Genomic DNA, 27,150 nt, shown 5'->3' on the forward strand with positions numbered 1-27,150 from the left:
AGAAGGGAAACCAACTATTCCCTCGGAGAGGCGTCTCTTTCCTCCCGTGTCCTATGCACACCTGGATCCCTCTACACCCCTGGGATCCTTTTGTGGAAATCTGGCTCCCCTGTTGTTTGCAGCCCAGTTAGCAACCAAGCAGGCACCCTTGTGTGCAACCCATTCTCCACCTCCGAGGCCAGACAGCTGCTTGAGGGCAGAGGATGGCTCCTTTTTTAGAATTTCAGACAGTAAAAAATAAAAAAGCTTGGGAGAGCCAGTGTGGTATAAATGGTTAAAGTGTTGGACTAGGATCTGGGAAGGTCAGGTGTGAATCTGCACTCCGCCACGGAAGCCGGCTGGGTGACTTTGGGCCAGTCGCACATTCTCAGCCTGACCCACCTCACAGGGTTGTTGTGAGGATAAAATGGAGGGGAAAGAAGAACTATATAAGTCGCTTTGGGTCCCCGTTGGGGAGAAAGGTGGGATATAAATAAAGTAAATAAACAAACGCAGGAGACGTTATGCACAATGGTTTTGCAAAAGGAAGAATGGGTTGCACAGTATCCTTGGGTGTTCTTTCAAATTTAAGATGCATTCCCTGTTTTGAAAAGAACAAATTTATTTATCTCTGTGTGTGTTTGGAGCGAGTGATGTCAGATTTGCCTTCGTTTGCCTTCAGAAAACATTCATATTCCACTGGGCCTGCCATCTAATCAGAATAGTTGTAATTCCCGGTTGGTAATCTAATCAGAAGGTTTCTTTTTAGATTCGACATTGTAGAGAAGAAATGTGGCTGTAAATGAAGCATGCGCTGGGGGTGGGCGTGAGGGTGAGGGAGAAGGGGAGGAACTAGAATGTTTCCATGGTGTCACATTGAAGAAAAATAAGAAGAGTTGGTTTTTATATGCCGACTTTCTCTACCACTTAAGGGAGACTCAAACCAGCTTACAATCACCTTCCCTTCCCCTCCCCACAACAGACACCCTGGGAGGTAGGTGAGGCTGAGAGAGTGTGACTAGCCCAAGGTCACCCAGCTAGCTTCATGTTTGTAGGAGTGGGGAAACAAATCCAGTTCACCAGATTAGTCTCCACCGCTCGTGGAGGCGTGGGGAATCAAACCGCTCCAAACCACCGCTCTTAACCACTACACCATGCTGGCTCTCCAGTGCCAAAATAATTTGCCGAAATAATTTGGGTCTCAGACCTCATGGTGAGACACTTTCTGAGTCTGAACGTGGCCCTGGTCTCCCTGCCTTCCAAATTTGAACTCTCAGATCCATGGGGCTTTCTCCTCTCATCTTCACACATAGGGCAAAAACGCACGGTCGCTTTAGCCTCCTTTATTCCCTGTTTCAGCCAGGATTCAGCCAGGATCGAACGCACGTTCAGCGAAACGCATGCTTTTGATCCTGGCTGAATCCTGGCTGAAACAGGGAATAAAGGAGGCTAAAGCTACCATAGTGGTCTGTTCTGGCCTTTTGTGTGTATGTGGGGGGTGGGTGGGTATGGACTCCTTCGACAGGCTCCCATATTTTTTATCCTACCCCAGAGTACATGGTTCTCTCTCACTGTCTTACTCTCTCACTGCATACCTACTCTCTCTAGTATCAGAGGAGCTTGCCTATTATTTTGGGTGCTGTGGAGCACAGGCAGGATGGTGCTGCTGCTGCCGTCTTGTTTGGGGGCTTCCTAGAGGCACCTGGTTGGCCACGGTGTGAACAGACTGCTGGACCTGATGGGCCTTGGTCTAGATCCAGCATGTTCGTATGTTCTTATCTTCACAACAACCTTGTAAGGTAGGTTAGGCTGGAAGAGTGACTGGGGAGTCTGACAATCTGACCACTACCATCCTGGCCTGTGGTAGGAATTCCTACCCACTGATTGACAGGAAAACATGCCAAAGCCGATCTCTTTATTTCCTTTTAGGCTATAAATGACTCCCTCAAGGTTACAAGTGGAAAGCAGGGCTGTTGTTGTTTTTTAAAAAAAAATTGGGGGAAAGCTCATTTGTGAATCTTTAATTAATTAATTTATTTTTGCTCCATATCTGGGGTGGGGGGAAGCCCGCCCAAGGCGGCTGACGAAATAAAACACAGCACCATAAAATTGTCAAATAAAAGCCCAGCCGGAGCCTAAACATTAAGCTTCTTAAAATGGGATTTACAGTTTCCAGGCTAAAAGCAGACTCAACATAGGGTGTTAAAGACCGAGCCCTTAATGACGGGGGGGGCCCCAAACCCCACCTCTGCAGGTGGAGATGCAGGGGCCGCATGCCCTGCCCTGAGAACGCCTCTCTCTTCACTACGTGGAAACCGGGTTGCCGAGTAGGAGCGCCCCAGGGCGGGCAGAGAAGGTTCTGTTTGGGAGGGGGCCGTGTGCCGCTTCTGCTCTTCCGAACTGTTTTTATTGATTGGCTGTTCCTAAATATCTGCAGGTTTTTCTCTTGGCTTGGTTAAAAGGTTTTCCCTCTGAACTGTTTTCTTGGGTGGATTCTGAGGAATAGCCGATTTGGACAGATAGTGTCCTTGCGGATCTGGCACGGTCGAAATGTTATCTCACATCTTTTTTGATTGTGTACTGGCGGCCCCTCTGGATTTGGCCGATGATCGCTTCTGATGCTATTTCCCCCTTTCCGGCTTCTTTGCTAGCTGATACCGATTTTTTGGTATTACGTTGGCTGTATGGGAGGGCGGCGTTAGAGCAGTCTGTGTTGCCCGAGACCATTGGGTCATCAGACTGTAATTTAAAATAAAGATGAGGGGCCGCATCCTTAAGTGTTTGGGACAAGCTCATTTTCTGAGCGGGACATCGGCTGGCCAGGTGAAACGCTGATCTACGCATGTGCAGACGATGCTGTGGGTTTATTTTTAGCCCTGGAGCGTGCAACTCCAGCAGCATTAATCAACCTCCCCCCACCCAAAACTGGGAGAGTAGGCATGGTCGGGGACGGCTCTGAAGTGGGGGGGGGGCAGAAGCAAAAGAAATCCATGAATTTGCCTGACCAAACCTGAGGAGGCTTCACTCAGTAGTGGTTGCCAACGGTGTATACAAAGGCCGTGAAATCACCCTTGGGCATGTTTTCCTAATTCTGCTGGAGTTGCTGGAGAGCCAGCATGGTGTCGTGGTTAAGAACGGTGGTTTGGCGCGGTGGACTCTGATCTGGAGAACCGGGTTTGATTCCCACATCCTCCACATGAGCGGCGGACGCTAATCTGGTGAAGTGGGTTCGTGTCCCCACTCCTACCCATGAAGCCAGCTGGGGACTTTGGGCTAGTCACAGTTCTCTCAGCCCCACCTACCTCCCAGGGTGTCTGTTGTGGGGAGGGGAAGGGAAGGCGATTGTAAGCTGGTTTGAGTCTCCCTTAAGTGGTAGAGAAAGTCAGCATATAAAAACCAGCTCTTCTTCTTCTTGCCTTAGTGCCCATGGTTTAGGCTATAAACAGGGTTAAATAAATGGCATGCTCCATTTTGCAGGATTTTGTTTTACATTGGAAGCGAATTAGAACTTTTCAGGGAAGTGGTCTCTGTGAGCATTGCCTGCTAGTCAGGTTTGTCTTCTGAACCAGTAACTGTGAATTTCACCTATTAGTGATGGGCAAAAACTACTCAGATCGAATCACAGATTTTGAGCCCCACTCGCAAACATTTTAAAAAACATCACTTTTCAAAGAGCAGACTGTAAAGGAGCGGCCCCGTCAGCCCCCCCTCTGGCTCCTTGGGTTGGTCCCTGTTGAGGTTGGAAAACACCAAAAGTGTATGCATCCCTCAAGTCTACCGAACTGGTTTGCAGCTCCTGGGAGCGTTCTCGTGCTGCTGCCTGGGTTCAATCCTGTAAGTTCTGCTTAAGGTTGCCAACTGCCAGGAGCAAAAACAGTTGAACGGGCTCACGTGACGCGTGACCCAGGCAGACACAAGTCAAGAGGGTCTCCCCAGCCAGCGGTCGTGCTGAACGCTGCCAGCTGCATAACTGCGGCTTCTTTTGAACTGCAGCCAGATTATCTGTGTGATTGTTTGGGATGCTTGACTTGCCAGGAAATGAGCATTGCAGACAATTTTTGAATGTCCTATTTGTGAAAACCGAATTGTCTCCAGTTTGAACTGGAGTTGCTGCGTGAAGGCGATGCTGACTTATCCAGGCATACCCAAAGGGGCCACAGCTGAGGATACTCTGCCTTCTCCACAGCTGAAGGCACGGGGTGGGGGTGGGGGTCTCCCTTGTGGCTTTCAGTGTTGCTCTGTCGTTTTTGTGAAAAGCAAAAGCAAAGCCCCCCTCCCTCCCATACTTCCCTTCAGCCTGTGTGTGACTCTCTGCAGTGGCATCAATAAAATCGGATTGTCGTGTGGAGTGTAAACATCTCTCTGTGTGTAAGTGCGGGGGAAAGGTGCAAAGTGTTTGTTTTCTAGTCGCCTTCTGCACCTATTGACAAAACTAACACAGAGCCCGCTGGGAGGTGGCAGATCCAGACACACAAATATGTGTGTGTGTGGGGAGGGGATCTGGAAGACAAACTCCAGAAGGCTCCCTTGCCAGTAAATCACGTTTGGTGCTTGTGGCACACAACTGCAAGGTGGCTTATTTCTGGCATTTAAATTAGCAGCCCACTGTGTTCTAAGACTGGGTTCGCACACGCAAGGAAGGGCGGTGGTTCGAATGCTGAGGTGGAAGAACAAACTGCACCCCTGGGTGCGTGGGGAGGGGAATCGTTCCTTTGTACAGAAGGGCCCATATAGGTAGAAAGCTAGCAGAGGGACAGGTTCTATCCCTAATAAATGCTTGTTTGGCTGGTTTTCGATATGCAAGAAGTTTTTAACATGGGGGGGGGGCATTCCAAAACATGATCTTCCGCCTTCAGATTGAAGTAGCACAGTCCATTCTATCGCCTCAGGCTCCTGCCACCTAATTCTCCTGCATGTGTAGACCAGCCCACCTCTATGTACATGTGTATGAGAGAGAATACTATTGACTGAGTGGAGCCCACCCCTACAGACTCATAGAATCATAGAGTTGGAAGGGACCACCAGGGTCATCTAGTCCAACCCCCTGCACAATGCAGGAAACCCACAACTACCTCCCCCCGCACACCCCCAGTGACCAGAAGATGGCCAAGATGCCCTCCTTCTCATGACCTGCCTAAGGTCATAGCATTGCTGACAGATGGCCATCTAGCCTCTGCTTAAAAACCTCCAGGGAAGGAGAGCCCACCACCTCCTGAGGAAGCCTGTTGTTCCACTGAGGAATCGCTCTAACTGTTTTTATTTGAATAACTTTTCTGGATAATCTTCCCGACTGAAGAAGCAGAGACTCGTGCAGAGTGGTTGTGGACACACCACCTCATTGGGTACTGGTAGCAGCCTTTGTGTGCTTAATTAATGTATGGATCATGGTACACTAAGGTTTCCCCTTTCAGAACATCAGTGCACATTCAGAATGACAGGTGCGTTGGTCCAATGTTCTTTCTTTGGGGGTAGCTCTTGAGGCTCCTCCCGTAAGCGGTGGGCAGTCCCGCCGGCAACGCCGCCAGCTGCTGTGATTTTCTGGGTTGTGTTGAGGTTGAGGATGCCGAGTTCAAGAGTCAAGCTGATTGCTCCCAGAGCTGTTTCGAGACTCCATTCATCTCCGCGCCCTCCTGGCTTCTCTGTAATGTGAGTCTTTTGCCCGGGTGACCTTGGCATGGGCCGGAGGAAAAATCTTTGTAGTCTGAACACACGCCTCCTGCCAGGCTGAACTGAGGGATCTGGAACATGGAGTGATTTGTATGCTCGGTACACGTCGCCTCCTTTTCAGAAGGGAGAAAGGCAGCTTGAGAAGTCATTTTTCAGCGTTTGACACAAAGTCTCTTTCGCTCTTGCGCCAAGCCAGATAACTATCAGCCACTGGAGAGATTAGAAAATATATATATATATGTATTGTTTGGGAAAGGAAGTTGGGAGGAGAATATCTGCCTCCTCCCCTCATTGGCCAAGAGAAAACAGGTTGCTGTATTGTGGTTGCCAGCTCTGGGTTGGGAAATTCCTGGAGATTTGGAGGTGGAGCCTGGGGAGGGCAGGGTTGGGCAGGGGAGGGACCTCAGCAGGGTATGACGTCTTACAGTCTACCCTCCAGAGCAGCCATTTCCTCTGTGGTCTGGAGATCAGTTGTAATCCCAGATCTTCAGGCCCCACCTGGAGGTTGGCAAGCATAGCTGTAAATCTGGTTTCCACCCGATGGTGGCCATGCCCTCAGATGGTGGAGAAAGATGACCATTTGCCAACCCAGAGCGATTAACCCCTTTGGCTCAGTTCAGTATTGGCTCATCATGGTGAGCTTTCTGGAAGAATATTGGGCAAAACCTCTTCTGTTTCCCAAAGAATCGGACCAGAACCAACGGGTTGAAATTAAATCAAAAGAGTTTCCATCTAGACATTAGGAAGAATTTTCTAACAGTTAGAGCGGTTCCTCAGTGGAACAGGCTTCCTCGGGAGGTGGTGAGCTCTCCTTCCCTGGAGGTTTTTAAGCAGAGGCTAGATGGCCATCTGTCTGCAATGCTGATTCTATGACCTTAGGCAGTTCATGAGAAGGAGGGCATCTTGGCAATCTTCTGGGCATGAAGTAGGGGTCACTGGGTGTGTGTGTGGGGGAGGTGGTTGTGAATTTCCTGCATTGTGCAGGGGGTTGGACTAGATGACCCTGGCGGTCCCTTTCAACTCTATGATTCTATGAATCTTTCGCTGCTTCTCTCATTAGTAGGGGAATATGGAGAGAGGAGCAGATCCAGGCAAAACTGCACATGCAAACTCTTTCCACCTTTTACACTGAGAGAAGGAGAAGAACCTCTGGAGTAAATGAGGCTCAAATTGTCCTGCAGCTGATCATTGCCAGCTAAGAGGACAGGGCGTTTGTCTTGTGAGCCAGGGAAAGATGGGTTATGGAGATAGCACTACACAAACATTAACTTTCCACTAAGGGCCTCCAATCACGTGGTAAGCTCACAATCCATCCTCCCTCCCTCCATAAAGGAGCGAGGAGAAGATCCACACCCAATCAGACATCTGAGGCAGAAGAGCTATAAAATTTTCATCACCATTTGGCAGGAGGCCGCAGACAACTCCTTTCCAAGGAGCAGTTTAAAGCTCCTGTTAAGTACAAAGGGAGGGCCTGCTGTGTTTCCCCCAGCCTCGTCAGCAAGGAAGGGAAGGAGAGGAAGCAACGTTGCCTGTCCTTGGTGTTGATATTTTGTCAATGATTTTGGTTCTCTGCTTTTCATGCCTGGGTTTTTAGATTTGGCTGTGTGGTGGACGCCCCTTGTGTGGTTTTCATTTGCCATTTAATACAATGTTTGCATATACTTGGGGGGGGTGTCCCAGGTATGAAGAAAAATTCTGGAAGTTACAAGGCGGGGAGAGAATACAGATTACAAAAAAATTAACCCCAGTGCCTGGCCAGGCAAAAACTGACTTTTCTGGGCACGTTGCATTCGTCTAGACGTGCCGAATATCCTCCCTTTTTTGGACCAGACAATATTTGCCTTTAATCTTTTGGGTGCTGTTCTTTCCCCTGCTTCTGTCTTCTTCCTGCATTTGTCACCAGGGTGGGAACATTCATTGCAGTGGTAGTGGTGATGTTAGGAATGTGTGCTAAGGTCATTGAGGGCAAAGTCGGGCGGAAGGGAGAGCCGTGCTCCGGAGACTGGTCTGGTGGGTGATCCTAGCCAATTAGGGATCCTATAGCAAAGCTGCTGGTGGAGACGTCGGCTGTGTGTTGAGCTCACTGAGGAAAAATACAGCCAAGAACGAGGGCTGAGTACCGAACAGTGGGGATGCCAGTGATTTTCGCATCCCTGCTGGTTCAGTGTGAGTCCCCATTTCCATTTTGTGTGAACTGAACCTTTAAATCTGTAGTTTCAAGCCATTTTCTGTTTCCTCGCACCAATTTTTCCCCCTGTTAAAATTAACACATTTATAAATAGTATGTAAATGGCATAAAAATGGTGTCAAAGAAACAAACAAACAAGGAATACCAGCAATTACATTGGGCAGGGAAAAGGAATCACAAGGGTAATATACAATAAAAATATGCAACAAGTTTATTCATAATCACTATATCTAATGGTAAATAGCTGGGCCACCCCTTCCCAATCTTAAAAGCTATAAACCAGGCTACCCCAAAGTACGCATAACTGGGGGACTCCTCAAGTATGCTGAAAAATACAGACTCGTAGATTAGGTAAAGGTAAAGGTAGCCCCCTGTGCAAGCAACGGGTCATTACTAACCCATGGGGTGACATCATGTCCTGACGTTTACTGGGCAGACTATGTTTACGGGGTGGTTCGCCATTGCCTTCCCCAGTTATCTTGTAGATTAACTAAAAGAAAAAGAGCAAACCTACCCAGAATGGCGTGTTTGGGACTTAGGATGCTCCAGGCTGCAAGTGGGGAAGGGTTTTTTGCAAGCAACTGCAGATCAGTTGGGGGAAGGAAAATGAGCCTGGCCAGGCCTCTGAGAGTGCACAGTGTCCTCAGGCAGGCAGACCTTAGGGAAGGATGTCCAGATTGTTTCTGAGCACCAGGAGTCAGCAGCAGAGGAAGGCCTGGACATCTGGGCCCCGCTTTTTGGCTCCCCAGGGCAGCTTGAGGCCCAGTGGGAGATGACCTGCTGTCACTTCCAGGAAAAACCTGGAAATGATGCCAGCTCTCTCTAGGAACTGCTAAAACTATAGTTTTACCATCAGATTTCCTGGCCATCTGTAGAGAAGTGTGATGTCAGACCGTTGGCCCAACACCATTCTAAAACATTTCCTCCTGACGCCGCTCGGGGGATGCCTTGCCCTGCCCGTGTGAAACAGGATACCTATGAGTGAAACAGGATACTGGACTAGATGGACCACTGACCTGAGCCAGGAGGGCACCTCTGACAGGGTTGCCAACCTCCAGGTAGGGCCTGGAGAGCTCCTGGAATTTCAACGAGTCTCCAGCCTACAGAGATCACTTTGCCTGGAGAAAAAGGCAGCTTCGGAGAACACACTGTGTCACTGTATCGCATCCCCACTGATCTCCCCTCCCCAAACTCCCCTGTCCCCAGGCTCCACCTGCAAATCTCCAGGAATTTCCCCACACAGAGTTGGCAACCCTAACCCCTGATGTTCCACTGCAGTTCCTTACACGTCCCTCTGGTCCCTGTTTGGAAGAGGAACAAGAGGAACGCGCCGTTGCTTTTGGAGCAGTTGCCAGTAACGACTGAGGCGGGAGGGGGTTTTTCTAGGCTGCCAGAAACGTTCCAGAGAGACCGAGGACTTGTGTTTTGGCCCTCCTTGGGGAACCTATTATTTCGTAGCCCCCAAGGACACCTGATGCCGTCAGGAGCCCGGTCACAGCTCCTCTGAGTTGGAAAGAAAACATTTTCCCCCTTCAGCATTTGAGCGAGGAAGGCAATCAGCGCCTTATCTTTTTTTTTTTGCCAAACGGGCAATTTCGCCTCGGCCGCATCTGCCTGTCTTCCAATCGGTGCTGTTTATCTGCACAACAACAAGGAAAACAAGCCGGCCGCCCTCGCTAGGTCGGATCCCAACGTTTTGTTAAGGAACGCGCAAGGCAGGTTTGGAGCGGCAAATGTCAGCCCGCTTGGCTCTCGGCGCCGCTCTGCTCCGTCAGATAAGACGCCGGCATTTGGGCTGTCTCGTTTGGGAGCTCTTGTGTCAGATGGAAACCCCCCCACCCCCAATTCCAATTCCGCTGGTTTATCAGAGGCCGATAAAGCCCCTGATTATTGAGGTTTGCGAGTTGGAAGGTTGGCCACTATCTGTATGCAGACACGGGCAGGCTGTTGGTCTCCCTGTTATCTCTGAAGCACAAAATAGATATTTTCCCTGCTGCCTCTTTTAATACGAGGTGCTTCTTTGAGAAAGTGGGTTGCCCCTGCACTGGGCAATGCGCAGATGGGATAGGGTCCTAACCCAGAGACACGGGGACAAAGAAAGGGGTTGTGGGAGAGGATGGGTCAGGGCAGCGGAGCAGAGCTAGAAACAAACGGCCCGCCTTGCAGGAGCCAACCTAAGCTTCGTCGCAATGGATCTGAGTTGAATTTGGAGGCCAAGAGGCCTGCTTGTAAAGAATCTAAGAATCCCCAGACCAGACTGCATTAAGGGCCACCCAGTTTCCAGGGGCACAGGCTGATTCTGAGAATGGTGATGGCTGCCCCTGTTTGCCCCCTGTGTCCAGGTGTTCAGAGGTATACTGCCTCTGAGCAAGGAGGTTCTGTTGAGCTGTCCTGGCAAATAGGCAGATACAACACAAGGAGTGTCTTTTTGGTTTACATCAAGGTCCATTTAGCCAACACAATTGTAATCTCCATTCCCTGCTGGTAGTCCCCTACAAGTGGTAGCCAGAGGAATACTCACAATGAACATGGAGGCGACATTTATTGATCTCTACTACCTGAACATATTTAATCCTTCAGAAAAAGCCATTCTGAGCTAGAGGCCATAACCATATCTTGTGGCAGTGAATTAGGTAGCGAGGGAGAAGCAGGCAAGGAGAAAGACTGAATCAGGGCTTTGCTAGAGATTATGGTCTCAAGAAAAGTCTTGAAGGAAAGAGGGAGGAAGAACCCTGAGGAGTAGGGAAGAGGGGTTGGTTTGAACCCTCGGAGGAGAGGAGCATGGGGTTGGATGTCCTAGGGAAGTTGTGTGGTTCATGGAGAAACTGGGTCACCCCTGAATCCTGTCCAGTTGGGTGGTGGACTTGCAGTGGATTCAGAGACAGATGTTCTGAGATGAGACGCTGCCCCTTCTTTAGCAAGCACAGAAGGGACCAGAATCCATGTTATGCAGGTTAAACCGAGACTTCTCAGTTCTAGTGCGGCCAGATTGATGACATCAATTCACGCCAGTCCTAGGGGTCTCTACGGTGCTATGCATTCACAATAGGCTGCCTCATGGTTACTGTATTCCTCCGTACCCATCGGGCAGTGTGACTGCTGTCCAGATGGAGTTCTGTGGATTTCTGGTGTCAGAATCTGGACATGTAGATGCCTCTGTGGAGTTTCCTGTGCTATGTTTTGCTCAGGGATGCTGCCCAATCAATGTGCCCGGTAAATCAATCTTAGAAATAAATGGTAGCCACTGTTTTCCGGCCCTGGGGGGTCCACTGCTGGGGCCCCTCCTCCAGAAGAAAGCCCAGATTCTATTCTGATGGTGTTTTTTTAAAAAAATGTTAATTGCTGAGGGGTGAAAACCATTAATCCAATATTTGTTCACTGTGTGTGTGTTAAGTGCCGTCAAGTCGCTTCCGACTCATGGCGACCCTATGAATGAAAGTCCTCCAAAATGTCCTATCTTTGACAGCCTTGCTCAGATCTTGCAAACTGAAGGCTGTGGCTTCCTTTATTGAGTCCATCCATCTCTTGTTGGGTCTTCCTCTTTTGTTCACTGGAACAGGGTAATTTGCCTGTACTAGATCTGGTTTGAATGCTACAAACATGTTTCTCAGGCATGTTGATGAATCGCCAAAGAGATGTTTCCCATAACACTCACCTTTGCTTTGTTGTGCTGAATGAGAGGTGTCTAAAATCTACATTTTAGATGAAGAGGAAACTATTTTCTGAGGATTGTTCGAAAGGGGAAGGAGGGAGCAGCAAGGGAGGAGATGTGGCAGCTGACGGTTGTGCCTGCCAGAATTTCTCTCATCCCGTTGCCAATCCCCTACTGAGCGAGAGACTCTGCACCCCCCCCCCGGGGGTGTTTTGGTGCTCTCTTGGTTGGGGAGGAGAAATCAACAAAGGCTGCTGTTTGCATCTGTTGCCATCAGCCAGAGCTCTGTGCAGAGGTGCGACATCTGGATCGCAGCAGAAGAGGTCTGTGGTCCAAAAAGCTGCAGTGAAATCTCATCACCTTTGGGAATCTACAGGTGTGTTTCGGTCTTGTCGGGCACGGTGGGCTGACGGTGGGCTTCACCACTGCCTGGGGGTGTTTACAGTGGACCGCGTGTCCAATTCAGAACCTGGCTAAGGATCTTGAAGTCTCCCCCTTATTCACGATCCCAGGGTGGGGGGTCTCGGCAACCGGAGACCCTCGAGCATGGCTCTGGTGCGTTTAGCAGGTGGTTCTGTCTGCCCCGTCTCCCGTTTAGCAGGTGGCTCTGTCTGCCCCGTCTCCCATGGCTCATTTGCCCATCCCACCCCTTCCCTCCTTGCTGGGCTGAACAGCTTTTTACTTGTCTGTGTGACAGTTCCATTTAAGAAATTATTTGCATTTCTCAAATAATGCCTCTCTTGCTCGCTGCGATGTCATTTCCTTGGCGCAGGGATGAAATTGGATGTGAAGAGGAAGCTCTTGGAAATAAGCCCCGTTGAGGCGCCTGGGTTACGGAGACGAAAGGTGCAATTTACCTTTCAAAGGGATGATGGGGTGACCGGGGAGAGTCTGGGGCCAGGAAGCTTTAGATGGAGCAGTGCAGGCGGATGTTCCTACAGAGCAGATTTTAACCAGTTTTTCCTCTGCTGTCACATTTTCGCTCTGCTTAGTATTATGGAGGAGCACAAAGACTCCGTTCCATTCTAGGAAACTTTTAGAAGGGGGAGCATGGATTTTTTCCTTTCCTCCAAGTATGTGGGCAGATGGTGGTCATTCAGAATGACCTGCTCCCAGAGAAGGAATGCCCTCTGCCCTCCTCTCCAAGGCAGTGAGTGGGGGGGGGGGGCTTCATTAGCTCCTTTCCATCTTAGAAAACTGCAACTGTGCAAAAGAAGACCCAGGCCCCCCAGGGCAGCTTTTGTACCTCTTCACCTGGCAGTCTGTGGAGGACACCAATCCTCCAGACCCTCCACTTGGCAGCATCTTTCCAGGATCTCGGGCCAAGGCAGGTACCTGTTTCCTGAGGCCCTTTGACTGGATGGAGATGGCAGGGGTTGGATTTGGGACCTTCTGCATGCCAACTGGGTGCTCAGCCCCTGAGCCTCTGCTCCAGTTGGCATTTTCCAGCGCTTAAGCTCTAGGGTGTGCCCCATTAAGAGATCACAGACAAAATGGCAGTTTCAGAGGAGAACTCTGTGGCATCATGCCCTGCGGAGGACCCTTCCCCTCTCCAAACCCTGCCTTCCTCAGGCTCCACCCCCAAATCGCCAGGAATTTCCCTACCAGGAGTTGGCAACCCTAACAGAATGGGAAGAAGGGCAGGACAGGTAGGTCTGCAGGTGGGGGGAGAGACGGGCGCTGGCCGGAGAGTAAGCCGTAAGGCCTGTGGAGCTGGTGGCTTTGGCTTCATGCAGAGCCCCTCCTTGGCTTCTCCCATGCAGGGAGCATTGAAGACCCCTCACCCACACTGGAGAGAAGCGGTGCCCCTGCTGTGCCCGCCTCTGCCATGCGCTCTCAGTCGGCCACTGCAAGGGCCCTAGCTGGGCGGGAGAAACGGGAGCCAGGATTTCGGTCTCTCTCATCCATAATACATTTTCCTCCAGGTGCTTTTCCACAGCTGTCAAAAGTCACCCTGGCAACTTGGGTGCTCGGCATTCCACGTCATGCTTCAACAAGGGGCTTTAAATTTTTAAAACTCCGCTGCCTCTCCTCTGCCCGCCCCCCCAACTCAGCTCCTGTTTTGGAAATGTGTCTTGATTAGCGTTTCCGAGGACAGATTTAGATGTTTCTGGTCCATATTTTTGTGTCTATATTGAAAGAGAGAATTTTAAGTTTCTAAGCTGCTTTTCCACCATAAAGGCCCTCAAAGCAGCTTATAATAAAATAGCTAAAACGTGAAGCAAATATTCTTAAACCGGTAAAAATGAATGCACACATCTTAAAATTAAAAATGGCTGCCTAATCGCGAATAAAATGCAGGTCTCGGAATGTCTCGTAGGAGCAGAGAGCAAATCTAAGCAGGTCTACTCAGAATCCTAATCAGGCCTATTCAATGGCGCTTAGTCCCAGGAAAGTTAGGATTGCGCAGTTAATTGCCTAATTTTTGCCACTGGTGCAGTCCAGGAGGCTGCCCCATAGGCAAACTGTAGGAGTCAGCCTAATTTGAATTTTAGATAGTTCACAGTGGGTAGCCGTGTTAGTCTGTCTGCAGTAGTAGCAAAGAGCAAGAGTCCAGTAGCACCTTAAAGACTAACAAAAATATTTTCTGGCAGGGTACGAGCTTTCGTGAGCCACGGCTCACTTCAGATCTTCATATCTGAAGATGGAGCAGTGCATATCTGAAGAAGTGAGCTGCGGCTCACGAAAGCTCATACCCTGTCAGAAAATATTTTTGTTAGTCTTTAAGGTGCTACTGGACTCTTGCTCTTTTGAATTTTAGAGAAATTAACTAATTTAGCAATGTTAATACTTGATTGAAAAATGTGCATTTTTCAAAATACTTTTGAAAAATGTGTGTGAAGAAATCCGAAAGGGGAAGGGGCCGTGGCTCAGTGGTAGAGTATCTGCTTGGCATGTACTAGGTTCCCAGTTCAATCCCCGGCATCTCCAGTTAAAGGGACTAGGCAGGTAGGTGATGTGAAAGACCTTTCTCTGCCCGATACCTTGGAGAGCAGCTGCCAGTCTGAGTAGACAAGACTGACCTTGAGGGACCCATGGTCTGATTCACTATAAGGCAGCTTTAAATGTACATATACATGACAGGACCCCTATTCTGAAATCCTCCTTCTGGTCCTGGGCTTGCATCCCCCCCATTAATCTGTCTTGCTTGCTTGAGCCACCCCACCCCACCCGGCACCTCTTTGATGCCTTCGGTGGGGTGTTGTTTTGAGCAGCTTCTTACGCTCCTCTCCGAACTCCTGACGGAGATGGATCTCTGGCAATCGTCTCCGCATGTGGGCCTGTCTAATTCTTAAATATGGCCCGTTATTTTGTTAAATGTGTCTTAATAGGCGAGGCATAAAAGTTCTTGCTGAGAGAGGGGAAGGAGCGGGATGGAGCCGTCCAAAGTAATGAAGCGTCGAGTTAATGGAGAAGTCGGCGTCTGTCCAGCACCGTGGCGCAAGGAGAGGGACGGGGATTGGTGGGGAGACCAGAGCTGGTAGTTATTGTTTTTAAAGCCATCTGCTTGTTGGCACTTCTCATGGAGTCCTCTGCGGACATTTGCATTGGGCTGGTAGGATGGAGAGATGTTTTTGAACCTTAAAAAAAGGGCCCGGAACCTGTCTGGAGGGGTGGATGATGTGCGGGCCTTGAGCGGTGAGCCCGTACTCAAGTCGGGCAGGGCGCCCCCGAGGGGGCATTGGGCCAGTCTGACGGCGTCCGTCTTGCCACTGGGTGGCTACCAGCAGAGATGACTTTAGATAATCTCATAGAAGACAGTTGGGCCAGGTGTGTAGGAGAGCCAGCGCGGTGTAGTGATTAAGAGGGGTGGTTTGGAGCAGTGGACTCTGATCTGGAGAACCGGGTTCAATTCCCCACTCCTCCACATGAGTGGCAGAGGCTAATCTGGTGAACTGGATTTGTTTCCCCACTCCTACATGCGAAGCCAGCTGGGTGACCTTGGGCAAGCCACAGCTCTGTTAGAGCTCTCTCAGCCCCACCTACCTCACAGGGTGTCTGTTGTGGGGAGGGGAAGGTGACTGTAAGCCAGTTTTAGTCTCCCTTAAGTGGTAGAGAAAGTCGGCATATAAAAACCAGCTCTTCTTCTTCATCTAAATGGAACCTCCAGGGTGAGAGGCCATTTACCTCTGAATATCGCTTTCTGGAGGGCAGCAGGAGGTGGAGGCCCCGGCCCCTCTATGCCCTGTTGGAGGCTTTCTTGGGCATCTGGTAGTCACTGTGGGCTGGGTGGGGGACTGGGTTAGGTAGAGTTATTCGCCTGATCCAGGGGGTTTGCACTTTTCTCCTTAGGCATGTTGGGTGGCATGTTGGGTGGACAACAGAATAGTCCACCCCACCCCCAGTCCCCAGTCTTCTTGGAGGAGAGACAAACATTCTGAGCCACGTTTTGCAGGCCAGCAGGGAAGAAATAAAATTTGTGGTGGCTGCATATTTTACAGAGCAATAAACGTGTATTTGTCTTTGGGTCACACGGTGGTGTGAGAGAGAAACGGCATTCTGCACATCCTCAGAGGATGTCTCAGAGCACATGTCTCAGAGCTGGACCCTGACGTTGAGAATAGTCTGGGGATCACACTTGGATGCTTTTAAGCCCCGAAAGTGACCGCTCTCTGCAAGTTCTTCCTCCGTTTCCGGAAGACTGGTCAAAATATTATTTTTCCCCATGTAATCCAGTAAGCCGACTTTGCTCCATTTAGATGTTATAATATCCTTTGAAATGGAATCTTTGGCACCATTAATGAGAAATGTGGCGGAGGCTGGGTTTTTAGTTCCACCTGCGGCAGGTTAAATTTGTAAAAGCAAAGGGGGGGGGGCGGAATTAGACAAAATTTCTCTTCCTCCTCCTTTAGAGGAATGTCCAGGTTCTTTCCACCCCCAACATGTTCTTTTTTTCCAGCGGTTACTTTCCAAGTGAATGGCTAAGGAAGCATCGCATTCTCCCCGCGGCCCCCCCCCAGGTTGGGTAAACCTCTTCCCTTCCACTGTCTGCCAGCAGGGATTGTGTTTCTCAACCCAATGATCTGTGGGCTTCCGGCGCTGCATTTTTATCCGGGGGCGGGCGGGGGGTGGGCTTGCCTGGGAACAATCAATATGAATCCCTTTTGCACCAGATCAGCTCCCTGAGTTCATTTTGTTCTGTGCGGTCTCTTTCGATTGGCACTGGTTCTCCTGGGTAACTGGGACGGAAAGGCCGTCCCTGCTGGGAGATGGCAGGGATGGAACCCAAGACCACTGCGTGCAAAGCGATCCACTGAGTCAAATCTTGATTCCTCCGGCCCCGCCTGGCCTCCCCTGACTGCCAGGGTCTGAGACTGAGAGAGGCCATGACCAAGACCTGCTCCCTGAGCCCTTGAAATGGAGATGCCCAGAATTGAACCTGGGGTCGTCTGCATGCCAAGCCGAGGCTCTGCCGCCGGGCCCGAGGTCCCCCCGAAACGACGTCTGTCCCTGGCATGGGACAAAATGAGTTCCCTCCCCCCACAGCCCACCTGAAACACAGATGCCGTTGATTATTTTATTCAGAAAACAAGGCAAAGAATAAAATGAAAAGGGGTGTTAACTGGGGTTGCCAGCCTCCAGGTGGGGCCTGGAGATCTCCCAGAATGACAGTTGATCTCCAGAATACAGAGATTGTTTCCCCTGGAGAAAATGGCTGCTTTGGAGGGTGGACTTTATGCCATTATACCATACCCTGCTGGGGTCCCTCCCCTCCCCAAACTCTGCCCTCCCCAGGCTTCACCCCCCAGTCTCCAGGAATTTCCTAACCCAGAGTTAGCAACCCTAGGTTAACTCCTAGCTCCTTTCTAGTTCTAAAATGCCTCTGTCTCAGTTCTGGCTGCTTTAAAATTAACTTGTGTCGTTTTCCGCATGCTGAAAATGGAGCCTCCATGCTGTGAGGCAGGATACCTGTGACTTCCAGATGCTGAGTAATGGAGAAAGTGCCATCTTAGCCATTGCGCCCTTTTGATATTCTTTAAGTGATGAGGGGTCTAGTCGCAAGGTGGACCTTGGGTCCAGTCCAGCGAGGCCGTTCCAGTGTTCTCACGGATCCTTGTTCCTTCCAGGTTACCTGACTGTCAGCATCGAGCCGCTTCCTCCGGTGGTGGTCGGGGATGCCGTGACTTTGAAATGTAACTTCAAGACAGATGGCAGGATGCGGGAGATAGTCTGGTACAGGGTAAGTGTGCGGCGCCAATCTCTTCCATTGCAGCCGAGTTCCTGCTACACTGTTTGTTGTGTGTTGGGAGGACAGAGCCAAGGAGTGTTCACAAGGAGTTGCAGGACCCCCCCCCACACACACACACACAATCACCCCTTTCCATGCATTTCGGGTGTTCAATAATTCTAGGACAGGTGCTGGGCAGATGCCCAGAGTGCCAGAATGGCTACAGAGCCAACAAGCAGTGTGCAAGGTGCCCTCTGCAGCTGGGGACAAATGCTGCTTTTCTGCACAGTTGACTTCTTCAGACCTTTCTGTCCTGATGCAGAGGCACTCTCAGAACAGTGACTCATGCAGAAGTCCAGTGGGTGAACTCCACTGACAGGAGTAGGGTAACTCTTATGCTAGAGGTAAGCCTTTTTGTGTGTTTGAGGGAGCTGCATCTCTGTTTGTCTTTGCAAGTTTCTCCATCATTTCTCTGTTTACTGGTTGGGTCAAAATTCAAGCATCTCTGTGCACAAATGGACAGAATGAATTACCCGACATCCCTCCCCCCCACACACACACACACTCACACCCTAGATTGTATTAGTAAACTGTGTCAAACGCCATTTAGTTCCAGGTCACCTGGACAGCAGCGAGAGCCAGAGGTCTATTTATCTCAAAACCCATTAAGTCTTTTCAGGGGATGACGGGAGTTTAACCCTCTGCCGGGGAAGGTGATGACCATCTCTCTCTCTCTCTCTCTCTCTCTCTCTCTCTCTCTCTCTCTCTCTCTCTCTCTCTCTCTCTCTCTCTCTCTCTCTCTCTCTCTCTCTCTCTCTTTCCCTGCCTGCCGCCTGCACCGTTTGCTCTCAGCCAATCTGCTCCGGGAAGATGGAGAACGTTATTACTGCCTGTGTATCTGATCTCTTTGGTTGCTCTGCCTCCAGTAGTCAGCAAAAAATAATCTGTTTTGAGTGTATTCCGGGCTTGGAATTTGTCTGCTGGATGTATTCAAAACTGAAAATGGGTCTAAAAATCTGGGCTTTGGTGAATGTTCACACGGGGTGTGTGGATGTGGAATATTTCCAAATATCTCCCCTTGTTCACAGTTCATCGCTTCCCCGTTTTGCTGCTGCTTTGGGGGCAGTTTAAAAAACACGCACTCTCCCGGCCTTTGCCTTCCTGGGCACGTCCTAGCTAATCAGGGATCCCATCAAGTGCATGGCGTGAGGCTATGCCGAATCACCAAAAGGGAGGGCAACTTTCTACCCCCACTGAAAACCTTGAATCTAAGTTAGTGAAGCATTCAGAAGGTATTGGGAACAGTACATAGGGCTCCAACCACTGTCTAAGCAAATGCTGGGAGATTGGGGTGGGGGGGCCGAGTTTGGGGAGGTTGTGATGTCACTTCCGGGTGCCACTCTAGGCTGCCTTGCCTACCCTCTATGGTCTTTCCTAAACTGTCAATATGTGGAGGCTTTTTTCTTCTCCTACTCCTCTCAGTTCCTCCCTGGGGTTGGGGTTGGGAGTGGATGATTCCCTGCCCAGGGCAGGTAAATGGGAGACCTAGCGGTAGAGAGGAAGGGCTGGGTGTGTCTGGGCATTTTCTCATGCAATTTAAAGGAACTGCAAAAAAATCCAAAATTTTAATCCCAAGTTGTTGAACCCTTCCTTTACAATTTTGAAAACTCAATTCAGTGTTGAGTGACTTCTTGTATTTCTGCTTTGAGAAGGCCTACAAAATTGAATTTCTGGCCAGCACTACCTTCTTGCAGTAGGTCCAATTGGCCTTGGTAACATCAGGAGCCTCTTGATTGGTGGCACCTACTCTAGCCGGATTTAGGGAACGGTGGAAGAACGCTCTGCTTCAGTGGGCCTTTGAACATCCCGTGGCGTCCCTGCTGATTGCGGTTGCTGCTGCGTTGTATTGTCAGGATCTTCCTGCAGATTTGGCGCCTGGTTAAGTGGCCGGCTGTGGCTTACAGAGTCCATCGCTGGGTGGCATCTTGGGCTGTAGCTCCTCTGTAGGTGCTGAGGGTTGTTTGTTAAAGTGCATTACTTTATTGCTTGTTTATTCAACTCTTTCAGCTGTTGTAGCTTGTAGAAGAAGTTGGGCAATGCTTTTTAAATCAAAAACAATGAAGTAGCCCTTGTATGTTGGTTCTTGTAGGTTATCCGGGCTGTGTAACCGTGGTCTTGGAATTTTCTTTCCTGACGTTTCGCCAGCAACTGTGGCAGGCATCTTCAGAGGAGTCACACTGAAGGACGGTGTCTCTCAGTGTCAAGGGTGTAGGAAGAGTAATATATAGTCAGAAAGGGGTTGGGTTTGAGCTGAGTATTGTCCTGCAAAAGTATTGTCCTGTAAGTATCAAGATAATGTGCTAATGAGGGTATGGTATGTTAATATGGAACCATTGTATCCTGAAGTGATCTGTTAATTTGTGTAATCCAAAACTAATCTGTATGGCTATTGTTGAATGTTGTCTTTGTCTGGAGGTTTTTCAGGGCAGGAAGCCAAGCCTTATTCATTCTTAAACTCTCCTCTTTTCTGTTAAAGTTGTGCTGATGTTTATGAATTTCAATGGCTTCTCTGTGCAATCTGACAAAATAGTTGGTAGAATTGTCCAGTCTTTCAGTGTCTTGGAATAAGACCCTGTGTCCTGTTTGTGTCAGTCCATGTTCAGCCACTGCTGATTTCTCAGGTTGGCCAAGTCTGCAGTATCTTTCATGTTCTTTTATCCTTGTTTGTATGCTGCGTTTTGTGGTCCCGATGTAAACTTCTCCACAGCTGCAAGGTATACGATATACTCCTGCAGAGGTGAGGGGGTCTCTTTTGTCTTTTGCTGATCGTAGCATTTGTTGTATTTTCTTGGTGGGTTTAAACACTGTTTGTAGGTTATGTTTTTTCAAAAGTTTCTCCATCCTATCAGTGACTCCTTTAATAAATGGCAAGAATACCTTTCCTATGGGAGACTGTTTTTCTTGAGTTTTCTGATTTTTGTTTGGTTCAATGGCCCTTCTGATTTCATTCTTGGACCGTGCAAGACGGATCTGTGAACCACAGTTTCTCAAGGAAGAAACTAACCATCTAAATCACGCACTGCTAGCAAACGGCTACTCCAAGAATGAAATCAGAAGGGCCATTGAACCAAACAAAAATCAGAAAACTCAAGAAAAACAGTCTCCCATAGGAAAGGTATTCTTGCCATTTATTAAAGGAGTCACTGATAGGATGGAGAAACTTTTGAAAAAACATAACCTACAAACAGTGTTTAAACCCACCAAGAAAATACAACAAATGCTACGATCAGCAAAAGACAAAAGAGACCCCCTCACCTCTGCAGGAGTATATCGTATACCTTGCAGCTGTGGAGAAGTTTACATCGGGACCACAAAACGCAGCATACAAACAAGGATAAAAGAACATGAAAGATACTGCAGACTTGGCCAACCTGAGAAATCAGCAGTGGCTGAACATGGACTGACACAAACAGGACACAGGGTCTTATTCCAAGACACTGAAAGACTGGACAATTCTACCAACTATTTTGTCAGATTGCACAGAGAAGCCATTGAAATTCATAAACATCAGCACAACTTTAACAGAAAAGAGGAGAGTTTAAGAATGAATAAGGCTTGGCTTCCTGCCCTGAAAAACCTCCAGACAAAGACAACATTCAACAATAGCCATACAGATTAGTTTTGGATTACACAAATTAACAGATCACTTCAGGATACAATGGTTCCATATTAACATACCATACCCTCATTAGCACATTATCTTGATACTTACAGGACAATACTTTTGCAGGACAATACTCAGCTCAAACCCAACCCCTTTCTGACTATATATTACTCTTCCTACACCCTTGACACTGAGAGACACTGTCCTTCAGTGTTACTACTCTGAAGATGCCTGCCACAGTTGCTGGCGAAACGTCAGGAAAGAAAATTCCAAGACCACGGTTACACAGCCCGGATAACCTACAAGAACCAATGAACTCTGACCGTGAAAGCCTTCGACAATATTTAGCCCTTGTATATTCAGACTGAAAACTAAAGCATCAGACCAAAGCCATCGGTAAAATGGATACAATGTAAAAAGCCATTTGTGAATACTCATCTAATTAGAATTTGTTTCACACGGGCAAACGGGTCAAATCTAGCCTGGCTTTTACCTGAAACCAACAAAGATAGCCAGGTGGTTCTACCTGGGGAAGGAATTACACAGTTGTGGTGCTGCCACAAAGAAGGCCTTTCTCTGACAGGGCCGTCAATAGATGGGCAGGTTTATTTGGGAGTAGGCGGGCAATGCTTGTTGACTTCCCAGTCTCTTTATTGGCTCCTGAGAAAGATCCCGACCCTGATCTGCAGATGTCTCATGAACCAAGCCAGACCAGTCTGAGGATCTAATCAGCAGCATCTTTTTGAATGGAGACCTCCCTCCTCATACCCGCCTGTACCAGCCAGAGCTGGTATCCTCCCCCCACCCGTTCCTGCATCCCTGCTTTCCATTCCCAGCAGATTTCAGTGTCAGACACCCCAGGGGATTAAAGGGAAACAATAATGCCATGCGGGGGAGAGAAATCCCTTGTCAAGCTCTCTTAATACGTGGCGACATTTCAGATTTCCCCAACCGACGCAGCACAATTCACCCACCGCCTGAGCTGACCCTGCCAGAGAGGGAATCTGCCGTGTTGGGAAGCGTAGGGACTCGATGGGGGGTGGCTGGCAAAGGGTCGGAGGCTACAGTAGTTGGTGGTTGTGACAGTGGCTGTGCCAGCCCCCCTCCCCGCCCCTCTCCTTGCCAGTTCAGAAGCCAGGAAATGTCCTTGTCGTCCCACCTGTACAAAATTCAGTCCAGTGGCCTCGGCTGATGGGAGTCGACCCACAAGATCATTTTGCATCGCCTGAACCACAGTGATGGGCAGGGAAGGAATTGAAAGGGGGTTAACTAAGGCAACAATGAGAGAGCCTTAAGGAATTGAGGCAGGCTGCTGAGGTTGCCCACTCTGGGCTGGGAAATTCCTGGAGATTTGGGGGCAGAGCCTGGGGAGGGGAGGGACTTCACCCTCGCCCTGGTCACCTTTCCAAGTTCTCTACTGAACCCATATTAATCTTTGGGGTTAAAAAACAACAACCAGTGCAGACCTCATTTATCCTCTCTTCTGACATCCCCCTCCCACAACCTCAGAGTCTCTTTGATCATCTCAGTCTTCCTCTTTGGAACCTTTTCTCATCTTCATGATTTTCTTGGTACCGGGGACCCTGGAGCGTCCCTCAGGTGGACTGCCCCCCAACAGGCCGCTCCGGCCTCCTCTGCTCCCTCCTGTTCAGAAAAATTAGCAAAGGCTCTTTGTTCCGGCCTGCAAGCGTGTCTTCCCAAAGCGTGAAGTATTTTGCAGATTAGTCAGTTCCTCTTGGGGTTCTTTCTTTTGCATGATTATTGGCACTGCTAAGTTTGTCTCGCAATGGGTGTATTATTTTATTTTATTTTTACCTTCTTCGGAAGGATCAAAGATGCCCACATCTGCAACCTGAGATCCTTAGCTGCCGAGGCCAAGGGCTGAATTCAGGGCTGGCTGCTTGCAAAGCAGGGGCTCAGCCCTGCCCATAAACACCCAGTTCGATGGACAGACAGCTCTTAAAGATCCTGCCATCAAATTATATGAGGAAGTACAAAAGTTGACAGGGCAACAGAGAAGCTTCCCCTTGGAGCTGAGCCAAGGAGGGGCTTCTCCTCTTCACGACGCGGTGGAGGGCCCGGGGTGGGCCTCTGAGTCTCAGCCACGGCTGGCTTGTCTCTTCGAATGCCTCTGGGATCCGCCCGTCTTGCGTTTGTCCCCTGTTAGTGGCTCCAGATGGTGTGTTTTGGCATCCTTTTACTGCATGTCAGTTTGATGTCACTTTCCCCTTTCTAATATAATTAGGGAACAGCAAACGTTCTCCATTGCAGTTCCTTTTTATGTTAATGTTTTTGTCAATAGTTTTGGTTCTCTGCTTTCCACTGTTGGGTTTGTAGCTTTGTGCCTTGTGTACTCACATTGTATGTTTTTAATACACAATTTATACAATATTTACTCATATAATATAAATACTTTGTGGGGCTGGATACATCTGCCACACAGCAACCTCTCTCAGCTCAAGGTCTGCATGTTTGCTCAGAAGTAGGTCCTATCGAATGCATTGGGCTTACCCTGAAGTAAGCATGCATATGGCCACAGTGCTAGCGAAGCATGCTCCTTGTGGCTGGGCCTTGTGACCATTGTCTCACAGTCTCTCAAGCACTCTCCTTCTACCCGTTCTGCTCAGCTGCTCTTGGGCGCTGGCGTGTCTGAGCGTCTGAGATCTGGAAGGAGAGCGGCCTCAACCCAACCACCTCTGAGAGTTTGGCTGGGCCAGTTTGTACCATGACTAATTGCAGGTGGGGATGGGCCCTTTAAGGCCTTCTTCATCCCAGAGGGAATCATGAACCCATTCTTGGACTGCACTTTCCCCAAGAACAGCAAGGGACTCACATGTGTTAAGCTTTTCCCCACACGAAAGGAAAACCCCTGCAAGTTTTAAAAATCCTCCTAGTTAAGCCAGAATTAAGAAGCAGGCAAATGGCATTCTGGGCTAATGACTGGATGAATGAAACCTGGGAAACCCCCCTCAGCTTTCGTGGCAATGGATCCCCGTGACGTGGCTCTAGGGCTCAAGGGGCTGTGGGCAGCTGATCCCAGGTGCCTCCCTCTCTGTATTCTGGGGCTGGAGTCTGTCCAGATATTGCTCTGTCACATGCCATGGTGAGCATTAAGGCCCAAGCAAGCTCTTATCTGCCTGGCCACACCCCTTCACCTGCATATAGGTTGCCAGGTCCCTCTTTGCCACCGGCGGGAGGTTTGTGGGGAAGAGCCTGAGGAGGAAGGGGTTTGGGGAGGGACTTCACTGCCATAGAGTCCAATTGCCAAAGCGGCCATTTTCTCCAGGTGAACTGGAGATCAGTTGTAATAGTGGGAGATCTCCAGCCACTCCCTGGAGGTTGGCAACACTACTCCTGCATTTGCATAGCATGACCCAAAGATCTTTCTCTTGGTTGCACACCACAGCACAATGGAAGTGGCAGAATCCAGTCTTTCACGTTTCTTCCTTTGCAGAGCTTTCCCAGCCCTTCCGCCTGGGGTTTTCCTTGAGGCTGGGCCCCATTTAAAATTCCATTTGGAGCCAGCCTGCTTAGCATATATCAACAAGTCTGCAAAATTGACTTTTGCGCATATAAAGCTCTCCCCCTCCAATTTCCTGTACATTGTCAGTGCATAGCTGGATTGTTAAGGCAGCCACCCATGCCAGCAGAATCAGCCACGTGCTGAAGAGATTAGAAGTCTTGCAGGAGAGAGTATAGCATACCAGACCCCATCTCCACGAAAAGAAAAGGGGGATCTGTAGAACCATGACTTGGAAGAGTGGCCACCATGATGAAAATTTGGTCTTTGGCATAGCTTCTATTAGATTAGTTGATTCAACTGGGGTTTTTTAAAGAGAAGGTACCCACAATGGATCAGGCAGCGGGATTTTTTTAAACTATTTTTTTATGCAGGTACTTATATATAGGGATGCTGCGAATTTTGCAGAAAATGCATTTGACAGTTGGATTTATTTGGTTCGCTGGCTCTGATAAGGATGAGCTGATCCTCAGATTAGTTCGGTTTGGCGGCAAACAGCTGGAACGCCTTGGGAGCAGGTCTGAGGCTGCCTACGAGCTGCATTTGCTAGCAGATACTTGCCTGAGCACATGAAGGCAGCCAATGACAGCTGACGCATGAGCGAATGAAGCTGCCTTCTTCTGAGTAAGACCCCCACGGGTCTGTCAAGGTCAGTCTGGACTCCTCTAACTGGCAGCGGCTCCCCAGGGTCTCAGGTGGAGAAAGGTCTTTCACATCATCTACCACCTAATCTTTTTTTTTTTACCTGGAGATGCCGGGGATTGAACCAGAGACCTTCTGCATACAAAGAAGATGCTCTACCACTAAGCCACAGCTCCTCCCCCTGTTTCTGGTGAAGTTGGTGGCCTAGTTGGGAGTGCAAGGATGGGCATATCTGGACAGCCCCCCCCCCCCTTCACTACAGGGATCACAGGGTGGGTTTTTTTGCCCCACACAATCAGGCTGTGCTTGTTTTCAAAATGTTCTTTTTTCTGGATGCTTCTCACTGTGCCGCACAATTTTATTTTTGATTTTTATGCAATTTTTAAGGGGGGGAAACAGATGCAAGGGGGAAACTACAACTCCCATGGTGCCTTGCAAAATTGCATGCACATAAAAACTCTCCGGAGCCAAACAGATTGGCAGCGTTTCTGTGCTGAAGAGTACAGAAGGGAACAGTGAAATGTGTGATTCTTATTTAAAAAAGCATACAGCATTTATTTGCCAGCACTTTATCTGCTTGACAATTGATTACACTCCGTGGATCAAAGTGACGCGCAGCTACGACTGAGAGAGCGGAAGAGCGCCATCAGGTTGTGCGACAGCGGGGACGCTTGGAAGCCAAACCGGCAGTGCTGTGCTGCGTATCACAGCCCTTTGAACAGTGGCAAGCAGGTCGCAAACGGTGAAACGAATCATTGAAAAGTCGACGCCATGACTGCGCCTGGTGACCAACCGGTATTTGAGCCCCCCTACTCACAGAGCAACGGAAAGGACAGGGAGGCGTCTTCCAGTCTGTGCTGCAGCAATGCGTTTCCATTCCAAAAGACAACTCCTCTTCCCCTTCGGACTTATATGCAACTTTGTGCAGGTTTAACCATCAATGTGATATATTGAAGCTGGACAGGGGCCGTGGCTCAGTGGCAGAGCATCTGCTTGGCATGCAGAAGGTCCCAGGTTCAATCCCCGGCATCTCCAGTTAAAAGGACTAGGCAAGTAGGTGATGGGAAAGACCTCTGCCAGAGAGCCTTGGAGACGGGCTGTGGCTCAGTGGTAGAGCATCTGCTTGGCATGCAGAAGGTCCCAGGTTCGATCCCCGGCATCTCCAGTTAAAGGAACTAGGCAGGCAGGTGATGTGAAAGACCTCCGCCTGAGACCCTGGAGAGCCGCTGCCGGTCTGAGTAGAGAATACTGACTTTGATGGATCAAGGGTCCGATTCAGAATCAGGCAGCTTCATATGTTCATAGTCATGGGACACTTTGTTAGGGGAGGGGCTGTGGCACAGTGGTAGAGCATCTGCTTGACATGCAGAAGGTCCCAGGTTCAATCCCCGGCATCTCCAGCTAAAGGGACTAGGCAAGTAGGTGATGTGAAAGACCTCCGCCTGAGACCCTGGAGAGCTGCTGCTGGTCTGAGTAGAGAATACTGACTTTGATGGATCAAGGGTCTGATCCAGAATCAGGCAGCTTCATGTGTTCATGTGACCAGACAAATCTTCAGGTATTTAAAAACGGATTGACAGCCGTAAATACCAACAGCAAGCTATCTTTACAAGAGCTAAGAGAAATTGTTTTCCCCTCAGCCTCTGAACGTAGATGTGTGGTAACTTCC

The 27,150-nt window shown here is 49.3% G+C and overlaps 1 protein-coding gene across 1 annotated transcript in view; it reads left to right on the forward strand.

The window, feature by feature from the left end:
* Window positions 1–27,150, forward strand: part of IGSF21 (immunoglobin superfamily member 21) — a 159,288-nt gene that overhangs the window by 38,161 nt on the left and 93,977 nt on the right. Inside the window, exon 2 of the mRNA XM_056865473.1 lies at window positions 17,555–17,667. Within this exon, the coding sequence (XP_056721451.1) occupies window positions 17,555–17,667 (113 nt within the window). The remainder of the gene's footprint in view (window positions 1–17,554; window positions 17,668–27,150) is intronic.

Source organism: Euleptes europaea, chromosome 19 (assembly GCF_029931775.1).
Source record: "Euleptes europaea isolate rEulEur1 chromosome 19, rEulEur1.hap1, whole genome shotgun sequence".
NCBI classification, from domain to species: Eukaryota; Metazoa; Chordata; class Lepidosauria; order Squamata; family Sphaerodactylidae; genus Euleptes; species Euleptes europaea.